This window comes from Eucyclogobius newberryi, unplaced genomic scaffold (assembly GCF_026437365.1).
Source record: "Eucyclogobius newberryi isolate DKJ021-1_F unplaced genomic scaffold, fEucNew1.0.hap1 SCAF_17, whole genome shotgun sequence".
NCBI classification, from domain to species: Eukaryota; Metazoa; Chordata; class Actinopteri; order Gobiiformes; family Gobiidae; genus Eucyclogobius; species Eucyclogobius newberryi.
The window spans coordinates 34,785,007-34,797,341 of record NW_027315801.1 but is presented as its reverse complement, the minus strand read 5'-3'; the positions used below and the strand labels follow the sequence as shown (position 1 = coordinate 34,797,341).

General features: G+C 46.5%; 2 protein-coding genes across 2 annotated transcripts in view; one reads left to right on the top strand and one right to left on the bottom strand.

Moving 5' to 3' along the window:
- Positions 1–307: 307 nt before the first annotated feature.
- The window catches only part of LOC140363557 (neural cell adhesion molecule L1.1-like), a 46,996-nt gene continuing 34,968 nt past the window's right edge, over positions 308–12,335 (bottom strand). The window contains exons 27-28 of the mRNA XM_072450188.1: positions 522–3,321; positions 308–437 (exon numbers count right to left, since the gene is read on the bottom strand). Coding sequence (XP_072306289.1) covers positions 3,063–3,321 — 259 coding nt within the window. The 3' untranslated portion in view covers positions 308–437; positions 522–3,062. The remainder of the gene's footprint in view (positions 438–521; positions 3,322–12,335) is intronic.
- LOC140362537 (uncharacterized) lies at positions 7,888–9,624 on the top strand. Its single transcript, XM_072448624.1, has one exon. The coding sequence runs from the start codon at positions 7,894–7,896 to the stop codon at positions 9,622–9,624; it is 1,731 nt and encodes a 576-aa protein (XP_072304725.1). The 5' UTR covers positions 7,888–7,893.

The following is a 12,335-nucleotide window of genomic DNA, read 5'->3' as shown; positions in this document are numbered from 1 at the left end:
CCAGTTGCACATTTCTGTTCCTCAGGTCGGAAAGTGGAGCTTTCTTTGTTCCAAATCGACAAAAACCCGAGGAATTCAGGAAAAGAAGAAGTAAATAAGAAAAACAACTCTTACTGTGAATATTTCCCTCGTTTCACTTTTGGGAAGACACTTTTGTCGAATTGTCTTTTGATGAGTAAAAGCTTTGGTCTCTTCAGAGTCTGTTTGTGGTTCAAGCGTCTGATGGAACCTCCAGAAGATTCCAGAACAGTGAGACGTTTCAGCGCCGCTCAGTGAATCAAACGTTTAAAAAGCATTCCTGGGTCAGTCGAGTTTACATGAAGTTTAATCACATTTCACTGAAAATAAACTTGTTCTAGATGTTTCTATTTTTTCTGGACTACGAAAGAATAAAGGTCAACAATAGTGAGATTATGAGACAAAGACAGAGTCTGGACCTGAGACCGGACCAGAGACCGGACCTGAGACCGGACCAGAGACCGGACCAGAGACCAGACCTGAGTCTGGACCAGAGACCGGACCAGAGACCGGACCTGAGTCTGGACCAGAGACCGGACCTGAGTCTGGACCAGAGACCGGACCTGAGACCGGACCTGAGTCTGGACCAGAGACCGGACCTGAGTCTGGACCAGAGACCGGACCAGAGACCGGACCAGAGACCGGACCAGAGACCGGACCTGAGTCTGGACCAGAAATACAAATCAAACAGTGCAACAAAGAATACAAAATTTACAATTTCATGATCATCATCATCTTCTTCATCTTCATCATATAAAATAATCATAAAAATTAAAAAAAATGACAATTTTAAGTTTGTATTTACATTCAGAGAAAAGTACAGCTGATTCTCTTCATCCTTTAATATTTAGTCCGTCCTCCCTTTTTCTCTCTGGGTCTGGGTCCGGGTCTGGGTCTGGGTCTGGGTCTGAGGCCGGGTCTGAGGCCGGTTCTGGGTCTGAGTCTGGGTCTGAGGCCGGGTCTGGGTCTGAGGCCGGGTCTGAGGCCGGGTCTGGGTCTGAGTCTGGGTCTGAGTCTGGGTCTGAGGCCGGGTCTGGGTCTGAGGCCGGGTCTGGGTCTGAGTCTGGGTCTGAGGCCGGGTCTGAGGCCTGGTCTGGGTCTGAGGCCGGGTTCTGCTACAAAGACCTGCTGCACGTTGTTCATTTAAATCAGGGGTGCCAAAGACACGGCCCGAGGGCCAAATCCGGCCCCCCAGATGTTTTAATCCGGCCCGCAACATATTTCTAATTTATATTTATTAAATTCTGGAGGAGCTGAGAGAAAGAGGGAGGAGCGGAGACACACGGGACTCTTAAGGCTTCAGGTCTCACACACACACACACGCACACACACACACACACACACACACACACACACACGCACACACACACACACGCACACACACACACTCACACACGCACACACACACACACACACGCACACACACACACACACACACACACGCGCGCACACACACACACATCACGACTTCATCTGGGTTTCTGAAACACATTTGAGACTTTTGCATCGCCGCGTGGAGCGTTTCGTACATGATTTCTGCATCTTCGGTTTCACAAAATCCCTGCCGGACGCACGCCGCAACGTGACTCAGACAAAGACACGAACGAGCGACATCGAAGGGGAACGTCAACGCGAATTTTGGAGTAAAAACACGGAGGATCAGCGCGCTAACGACGCCATCGCCGCGGTTACGTGTTCCGTGTTGGTTTTATTGACGTGGAATGTGGAAAAGAATCACTCGGATCCAGAAAACGACGCAGACTTGAGACGTTTTGACGAGTCTCGATGGTTTTGACGGATTTGATTTGATGGGTTTTAAGCTCAAATTCAGCACTTATTATAGCTTTATATTATTTTTTATCGTTTTATTTCAGGAAAAAACATCAGCCAAGTGCCTTTTCTTACTAATTTGTTTCTTTTTAAACTTGAATTAAGTAGAAATATCCAAAACACATGATTCAGTTCAGTATCACAGTGGGTAGAGACGCCCACTGACCAGAAGTTTGTCGGTTTGAATCAACTTGACATTAGTAAACAAAATTATTCCAAATCCCAGAATGGAGGCAAAAGTGAAGTAGAACATCGTGATTTCACTGGAAAAACTGGGATAAATGTCAGAACGTCGCAAAACCTGAACAATGCAGGAGGTTTTTTCAAAGTAAAAGCCTCAGACGTGTGTGAGTGACGTCAGAGCGGCTTTAAACACCCTTAACATGTGTTTTACTCTTTGCAATTTTGATAGTTAGTAATACTCACAGAAATGTCCAGCCCACAATCGTTTTTCGTGGTGTGGTTTTCTTTTGCATGTTTGTCACACTTAAACGTTTCAGATCAAACAAATTTAAATATCGATCAAAGACAACTCAAGGAAAAAGGCATTTATTGTTATGGGCGTGGCATCAGGCCTGGGCGTGGCATCAGGCCTGGGCGTGGCATCAGGCCTGGGCGTGGCATCAGGCCTGGGCGTGGCTAGAGAAACCCAAGGGGGAAACACTTTTTCACACAGGACCTTTGGATTGTGTTTCCCTTAATGATAAAAAATATTCATTTAAAAACTGCATTTTCTGTTTCCTTACGTTGTCGTTGACTAATATTTAAATGTGTTTGATCTGAAACATTTAAGTGTGACAAAAAAATAAATCAGGAGGGCAAACACTCTTGCACACCACTGTCTAATGCATCATTTACGTACTTAATACGATTGGTGAAATTTGTCTTTTTCCCATCGTTTGCCATAGAAAATCGAACTTACTGACATTTCATGCACTTCAAATTCAAACTTATATCTTCTTTGTTGTCGTAAACACCAAAGATCTGACGTCAGTTTATGTTCGACTTGACTTTGCCTCCATTTTGTAACGTCGACATTCTGCTGAGTGTTTCAAACGAGCGCGTAATAAACTCAAACACTGAAACAAAGACGTGGAGTAAAAGAGTTCAAACTCCTCAAACGCAGATGAACATTCTGAATCCGGGCGTGGCGGCGCTCGTGTCGCAGTGTTTCCCCGGCGGCGGCGGCGATGGCGGCGGCGCTGTGGCAGAGTTTAGCTGGGCCGGTTGAGCACGGAGGACATGGAGGGGGTGATGGGCGGCGGCGGGGCGGTGGCGGCGACGGGCGAGGCGGGCCCCGAGCTCTCTGGGCCGTGCGGCGCCGCTACTCTGCCGCTGTACTGCCCGATGAAGGAGCCGTCCTCGTTGAACTGGATGTCCACGCTGTCGCCGTACTCCGCCAGGGAGTCGTCGCTGCCCAGTTTGCTGGGGCACAGCGACGGCTGGCTGTCCGAGCGCTTCTCGTCGCCGTCGCTGAGGAGGAGGGACGCCACACTTCAGTCAAAACACACCCGCACAGGCCGTCGTGCGGCTGCAGATTAAAACATGCACCCGACGATAGCTGCAACTGCCCCGGGGTTTAGCGATACGAGAGTCAAACCATTTAAAATATGTATTCAACCAAATACATGGTGAATGAAGGCTTCTAGATGGAAAATATAATGTAATGTATGTTTTAGAATCTGTATAATCCAGATAACAATGACATTATTCAGTTATCATTTTAATAGTCTCTAGTCAGGATTATTCTCGGATAACGAGTTAGAGTTTGGGTATTAATTAAGTAGTTACGAAGCTTAAACTCTATTTGCCCATTATGAATTAAGTCTTTGTTCATAGTTTGTAAAGGCTAATTAAGGTGTAGTTATTAAAGTGTTTGATAGTAATAATAATAACTAGATGCTGTGCAATGGTAACAAGCCACAAGTGACTGCGGAAGGTCCAAATTTTGGGTGGAAAATTCTCAAAAATGACTTTTAATGAGAATAAAAGTTTTTAAAAAAAGTACTAAAATATATTTTTTAGAAGTACAAAATGAGAGAACACAGAAATAACGAACTTTTAAAAAGTCACAAGTACAGTGCTTTCACTGTGAAAAGCCCAAAAAGATTGTTTTTACAGTGCTTTTACACTGAAAACCCCCAAAAAAGTTGTTTTACAGCGCTTTTATTGGGAAGGTAGTACCCAAAGTACTTCGACTGCATTACTGCAATAGCTTATCATAGCACTGTGAAGGACTGGGACTCAAAAACATTGTTTTACAGTGCTTTTATTTTGAAAACCCCAAATTTGTTTTTTTTTATTTGAGACTCGGGTCTTTGCTCCAAACTATTTTTGGTTTGGGCCTTGTCTGGATTTGGTAAGACCTGGTCCCAAGTCTGGACATGGTTTAGACCTGGTCCCAAGTCTGGACATGGTTTAGACCTCGTTGAACTGGAGGCGTAGCTAAACCCACAGCTTTAGCTACGCTGCCCTAGGAGTAACTATGCTGGGGGAAGTATGTCAGCTTGAGCACTATCCTCCTCTTCTGACTTATGCTATCAAACAATATTTATTTTTTAATTCCACTTGCAAACTGTTCACCGCCTTCTTTTTCTTTCTCTCACTCCTGAGGACCTGTGGACCCAGATGTCCCTCTCCTGGTGAAGTGGTCCCTGCCCTGTGTGGACGGTCCCTCATCTGCCTGAAGAGTGGGTCCAGCTCGCCTCCGACGGTCCCTCATCTGCCTGAAGAGTGGGTCCAGCTCGCCTCCGAGGGTCCCTCATCTGCCTGAAGAGTGGGTCCAGCTCGCCTCCGAGGGTCCCTCATCTGCCTGAAGAGTGGGCCCAGCTCGACTCAGACGGTCCCTCATCTGCCTGAAGAGTGGGTCCAGCTCGCCCCCGACGGTCCCTCATCTGCCTGAAGAGTGGGTCCAGCTTGACTCAGACGGTCCCTCTTCTGCCTGAAGAGTGGGTCCAGCTCGACTCAGACGGTCCCTCATCTGCCTGAAGAGTGGGTCCAGCTCGCCTCCGGCGGTCCCTCATCTGCCTGAAGAGTGGGTCCAGTTCGCCTCAGACGGTCCCTCATCTGCCTGAAGAGTGGGTCCAGCTCGACTCAGACGGTCCCTCATCTGCCTGAAGAGTGGGTCCAGCTCGACTCAGACGGTCCCTCTTCTGCCTGAAGAGTGGGTCCAGTTCGCCTCAGTCGGTCCCTCATCTGCCTGAAGAGTGGGTCCAGCTCCAGTCTCCTCGTGTCCGTCTGTCCGTCTGTGAGAGTCGGATCTCTCCTTCACTGGAACTCCTCCAGGTTTCTACGCTTTTTTCCCAAAGAGGTTTTTTTGTAGTTTTTCCTGGCCGAGAAGGAGAGTCTAAGGACAGAGGACCCTGGGACATCGTCCCTCGCCACCACAGACATTGTTGATTCATTTCTCCCTGTGGCCCTCAGAGGCAACTGTTGTTGTGATTTTGGGCCTTACAAAAATAAATTGATTTGATTTGATGATTTGAGACCTGGTCCCAAGTCTGGACATGTTTTAGACCTGGTCCCAAGTCTGGACATGGTTTAGACCTGGTCGGGAACTGGTTCGGACCCTTGACTTCATCTGGACCTGTGGGGGACTTGGTCTGAACCTTGTCTTTACCATTTTTAGACTCTGTCTCTCTCTCTCACACGCTGCGTTGCCATGGATACTCACACGCACCAGGGGGAGAAAGGGGAGGGGCTGAGCAAGGGTGGACCTTTGCAGTTGGCTGCCAGGTGCCATTAACAACAACAACAACAACAACAACAACAACAACAAAAACAAGGAAACACAGAGAAAAGACCTACAATGTGGTACTACAATAAATACTACAACATAGTACTGAAAATACTGAAAACACTGCAGGTACAAGGATTACTATATTCTAAAAGTACAAACATGTACTAATGCTTAGTACTGAAACATAGAAGAGTGACATTTGTTCTGAGATGGAAATGCAATATTTCCTCTTCTTTTAGATCATTTATATGTGTGTGCGGTGGCAGAGTGGTTAGTGCAGTTGTAAAAACGTCTAATGACAGAAGAGAACCCGCCCTGGAGTTCCATTGAACCTGGAGCTCTCTCCGTCTCCGCGGCGACCGAGCGTCAGTTCCATATGCCATAACTCTAATGACATCACAAAGGCACAGAGTAAATATAAACCTCTCGTGTTCCAAACGTCACTATTACACCAAAGAGACAAGTGAAAGGACTCTAAAGGATAAAGTCTAAGTCTAAGGAATAAAGTCTAACTACAGTAGGTGGTGGTAGTGTAAACACCAAAGGTCTGGAGAGACGGGAGATGGCGGAGGAGAGTGGATCGGGGATGGAAGACATTCTGGACGGCGTGGAGGAGCAGCCTTTTCTGCCTGCACGTGCCCGGAAACGTAAAAAGTCCCTTAGCTCGTCCGAGGGTTCTGGGAATGAGCAGCAGGATGAGGCTGAAGCTATTGATATCCGGGGTGAGAGCAGAGACTGTAAGGTGATCATAAAGCTTGCACAGGATAGTGCATCCTTTAAGGAGTGGAATTCAGTGGCATTGTCAAAGAGCCTAACTGTAGCTGTGGGAGTGATCAAGAGTGCGAGTGTCCTTAGAGATGGCTCGCTGCTGGTCGTGTGCAAGGACGCGGCTCAGCAACGGAAGGCGATTGGAGCTAAACGTCTGGGTGGAAAGGACATTCTTGTGTCTGATGCTGAAAGAAACACGGTCAGAGGAGTTATCGTAGGTGTCCCTACGGCGACGTCTGTGGATGAAGTTAAGGAGAATTTGACTGGAGTTACGGTGGTGGACGCTAGGCGTTTGAAGGTGACCCGGTTTGGGGTAAGATGTGACAGCTTGTCGGTAATGGTAACACTTGAAGGCAGGTGCCTGCCTAGTAAGGTGTTCATTGGGTACATGTGCTATAGCGTCAGGCCATATGTTCCGCCGCCCCTGCGTTGCTTTAAGTGCCAGCGCTTTGGGCATATTGCAGCGGTCTGTAGAGGGAAGCAAAGATGTGGTAAATGTGCAGGAGACCACGAGTATGGGAAGTGTGACGTGGGTGCAAAACTGAAGTGCTGTAACTGTGGGGAAGAACATAGCTCTGCCTTCGGGGGATGCAGGTTTAGCAAAAGAGCTGCTGAGGTGCAGAAAATAAAGGTCTCTCAAGGTATATCCTATGCAGATGCAGTCAAGAAAGTTTCAAGTAACGAGTTTAGAGTAAATACAGAGAGAGGAGCCAGCGCTGCTCCCAGCCAGGGCGAAATGAGAAAGGCCAGCGTGGCTCCCAAGAAGTGTGAAGGTTTCAAGAGTGGAGGTCCCAAGTGTGCAGGTTCCAGAATTAATGAGAATACCCTGGTTGTGGATAGAGAAGATTTTGTACTCTTTATGGTGGATGTTGTAAACTGTGCTGCTCAGACTCAAAGCAGAACTGAAAGGATCAGGATCATTGCTAAAGCTGCAGGGAGATTCCTTGGAACAAAGGAGCTTGATTGGGCAGATATAGAAAACAGGCTAAAGGCGCTAAATGGGAGTCGGAGTGATGGGGGTCTGCTTGTGGGGAGTCAGAGTGATCAGAGTGACGAGATGGGGGTGGGGGTGGTCTCCTGTCCTCGCCCAGTCTCGTAGACGCACGGCTACCAAGCAGCGACATCAGTGGACATATTAAAGCCTATAGAATGAAGCCTAACGCTGTACGGTGGAAGCACCGAACGTCAAAGAAGGAGAGGAAGATGAAGAAGAGTCTCCCTGGAATAACAACAACAACAACAACTATTCTAGTCACAAAGACATATCATGACCTCATGGGCTTTGTAACACCAAAGCAATGGAAGGAGTACTTTTACGGACTACGACAGAGTCTGAGGACTACGACAAAGTCTGAGGAATAAAGTCTGGCGGTAATGCAACACTTGGATGCCAACCGCCATAAAACAACAACAACAACAACAACAACAACAAAGAAGAAGAGGAGGAAGAAGAACGTCACTATTTGTTTGAACGTCGCAAACGGCCACATTTCAGAAGAGCTCCAAATACGAGACAAGAGTTTCAACACGTTTTCAACATGGACTGTTTCAGGAGAAAGGCCATCCTGGTGAAAGAACTGAGAGGCCAACTCAGTGCAGCAGAGGAGGAGATCCAGGCTCTGCAAAGGGAGGTGGAGAAGGAGAGCGAGGACAAGGACGCCCTTGAGAGAGCTTTGCAGGAGGACAAAGACACCTCCAGATCCATCCAAGACGAGATGAACCAGAGAACTGCCAGGCTCCGGGCAGAACTGGAGATGAGCAAACAAACAGGAGAAAAGGCTTTGGACAAGAAGGAGAAAGAAGTCCAAACACTCCAAGAAAACGTGCTCGAACTCCTGCAGGAAAAGGCCATTTTTCAGAAGCTCATGAAGGAGACGACTCAGCACATGATGACGGTCGACGCTCAGAAGGAGTGTAGGATCAAGGAGTTTCAGAAAACGTTGAGCGAGGAGAGAGAGACGAGCCGAGGACTGCAGGAAGAGGTCTGCAGGCTCCAACGAGAGAGATACGAGGCCAACGACGCCTCCAGAAACCTCCAGAAGGAACTTGAGCTCCAAAACCAGCTCATCAAAAAGCAGAGCGAAGACCTAGAGAAAAGCCGTGGCCTGGACGAGGAAGTGAGCAGACTCCAGGAGCAGATACAAGCTCAGACGGCTGTGATCGAGAGGTCTGAAGAGCAGGCCAAGAAGTACACTGAGGAGAAGATGGAGGAGGGAGAGAGGAACAGAGAGCTGGAGAAGGTCATACACCGTCTGGAGAACTTCATTGAAAGATACCAGGTCGAGGAAAAGGCAATGGCAGAAGATTTCCAGACAGTGAAAGAGGCTTTAGTAAATATGGAGCAGAGCATGGATGAGCTGATGAACCAGCTTCAACAAGAGCTCAACCTTAAAGAGGAGCAGAACAAACACCTGGATACAGATCTGTCCTCAGCCCAGAACAAGCTGGAGGAGCAGAACAAGAAGCACCTAGAGATGGTCCAGAATATGAAGGAGGAGAGCGAGAGGAACCAAGAACTGAAGGTGGCTCTCAATGACAATAAAAGGACTATCAGCTTCAAGGACCAGATGATCGTTGAGCTTAAAGAGGAGGTCCAGACTCTAAAAGAAAAAGATGCAACCAACAGCCACCTGGAAGAGAAGCTCTTGAGCCTTCAAAAGGAGCTCCAGACTCTGAAAGATAAAGATGAGACCAACAGCCATCTAGAAGAGAAGATCTTGAGCGTTCAAGAGGAGCTCCAGACTCTGAAAGATAAAGATGTGACCAACAGCCATCTGGAAGAGGAGATCTTGAGCGCTCAAGAGGAGTTCCAGACTCTGAAAGAGAGAGATGAGACCAACAGCAATCTGGAAGAGAAGATCTTGAGCGTTCAAGAGGAGCTCCAGACTCTGAAAGAGAGAGATGAGACCAACAGCCATCTGGAAGAGAAGATCTTGAGCGTTCAAGAGGAGCTCCAGACTCTGAAAGAGAGAGATGAGACCAACAGCCATCTGGAAGAGAAGATCTTGAGCGTTCAAGAGGAGCTCCAGACTCTGAAAGAGAGAGATCACAAGAGTACGACAGAAGTTTGTCAATCTCACACAGTTGAGACTCAAGCAGCTCAGGTCCAAACACAGAAGCCTGAGCAGGAGAGTTCTTCCATCTGCACGACTGAGGGAGAACAAGGTGCTCGAGACACGCCCCAAGATGAAGGTTCCACAGAAGCCAAAGCAGAGGTACAAACTTCTGAAAAGAAAAAACGCAACAAGAAAAAGAAAAAGAAAAATTGAAGTAGAAACTTACATGATTTGACAACAAGCGTGTCTTGGCGCCTGAGCTAATGAGAAGAAACTACCAAAACCAACAGCATTGACCTCTGAGCAGGAAGACACCAAACCAACTGTGCACTTTGATGCCTAAGTCCCTGATGAACCAAAGGAAGCCACCACGAGACCTCCAGCAACGCAGCAGAGAGAACCTTCATCTCTCCCAACTGGAAACAACTACAGGCCAAGTGCAACCAAGACTGGAGACCATATGTGGTCTGAGCTGCAAGATGAAGAACCTGAAGAAGAACCTGAAGATGAACCTGAAGAAGAACCTGAAGAAGAACACGAAGATGAACCTGAAGAAGAACCTGAAGAAGAACCTGAAGATGAACCTGAAGAAGAACCTGAAGATGAACCTGAAGATGAACCTGAAGATGAACCTGAAGAAGAACACGAAGATGAACCTGAAGATGAACCTGAAGAAGAACCTGAAGAAGAACCTGAAGATGAACCTGAAGAAGAACCTGAAGATGAACCTGAAGATGAACCTGAAGATGAACCTGAAGAAGAACCTGAAGATGAACCTGAAGATGAACCTGAAGATGAACCTGAAGATGAACCTGAAGAAGAACCTGAAGATGAACATGAAGATGAACCTGAAGATGAACCTGAAGAAGAACCTGAAGATGAACCTGAAGATGAACCTGAATAAGAACCTGAAGATGAACCTGAAGATGAACCTGAAGAAGAACCTGAAGATGAACATGAAGATGAACCTGAAGATGAACCTGAAGAAGAACCTGAAGATGAACCTGAAGATGAACCTGAAGATGAACCTGAAGAAGAACCTGAAGATGAACCTGAAGAAGAACCTGAAGATGAACCTGAAGAAGAACCTGAAGATGAACCTGAAGATGAACCTGAAGATGAACCTGAAGAAGAACCTGAAGAAGAACCTGAAGAAGAACCTGAAGAAGAACCTGAAGATGAACATGAAGATGAACCTGAAGATGAACCTGAAGAAGAACCTGAAGATGAACCTGAAGATGAACCTGAAGAAGAACCTGAAGATGAACCTGAAGATGAACCTAAAGATGAACCTGAAGATGAACCTGAAGATGAACCTGAAGATGAACCTGAAGATGAACCTAAAGATGAACCTGAAGATGAACCTAAAGATGAACCTGAAGATGAACCTGAAGATGAACCTGAAGATGAACCTAAAGATGAACCTGAAGATGAACCTGAAGAAGAACCTGAAGATGAACCTGAAGATGAACCTGAAGATGATGGAATCTACTTGGGACAGCTGACCTAGAGTGACCCCATGGCGCCCCCCAGAGGACAGTTCACAGCTTGGAGTAAAAACAGAGACTGACTGTAAACAAGAAGCAGAAGAAACACCCACTGCACAGTAACATGCATCAAAACAATTAAACTATCAAATGTTTCTATTGATGTGTTTTACTTTGTTTTATCTTTATTCTGCTAAACTTAAGCTGTTCTTATCATTTAGTTTCATCAACATCAAGTCGTTTTTCATTCACAAATAGTTCAAAAATTCTTCATATTTAGTCCATTGCCGGCTGGACGCTCCACAGGACTAAACCAGGACTAAACCAGGTCTAAACCAGGACTAAACCAGGACTAAACCAGGTCTAAACCAGGACTAAACCAGGACTAAACCAGGTCTAAACCAGGTCTAAACCAGGACTAAACCAGGACTAAACCAGGAGTAAACCAGGAGTAAACCAGAACTAAACCAGGACTAAACCAGGACTAAACCAAGACTAAACCAGGACTAAACCAGGTCTAAACCAGGTCTAAACCAGGTCTAAACCAGGACTAAACCAGGACTAAACCAGGAGTAAACCAGGAGTAAACCAGAACTAAACCAGGACTAAACCAGGACTAAACCAAGACTAAACCAGGACTAAACCAGGTCTAAACCAGGTCTAAACCAGGACTAAACCAGGACTAAACCAGGACTAAACCAGGACTAAACCAGGACTAAACCAGGACTAAACCAAGACTAAACCAGGACTAAAGCAGGACTAAACCAGGACTAAACCAGGACTAAACCAGGACTATACCAGGGCTAAACCAAGACTAAACTAGGGCTAAAGCAGGACTAAAGCAGGACTAAAGCAGGACTAAACCAGGACTAAACCAGGACTAAACCAGGACTAAAGCAGGACTAAAGCAGGACTAAACCAGGACTAAAGCAGGACTAAAGCAGGACTAAACCAGGACTAAACCAGGACTAAACCAGGACTAAACCAGGACTAAACCAGGACTAAAGCAGGACTAAACCAGGACTAAACCAGGACTAAAGCAGGACTAAAGCAGGACTAAACCAGGACTAAAGCAGGAATAAAGCAGGACTAAACCAGGACTAAAGCAGGACTAAACCAGGACTAAAGCAGGACTAAAGCAGGACTAAAGCAGGACTAAAGCAGGACTAAACCAGGACTAAACCAGGACTAAACCAGGACACACACAGCACAGTTTGTCTCACCTTTCCAGAGATCTATGAGGAGAGCATGGAAAGTAGAGAAATAAGAAACGTAACATAAGACGTGGAGATGAAGCAGAAGAGGAAGAAGAGAAACAGAGAGCACACTTTGTCCAATAGAATCATCCATTTCAAACACATTATGCAAATGAGGGAGATAAAAGCTTCAGATCAATTAGATGCAAAGTTCCATTGAAATCGTGCATTAGCTTTTAGC

Coding starts and splice junctions, on each gene's coding strand:
- LOC140362537 (XM_072448624.1), top strand. CDS start 7,894: ATGGACTGTTTCAGGAGAAAGGCCATCCTGGTGAAAGAACTGAGAGGC.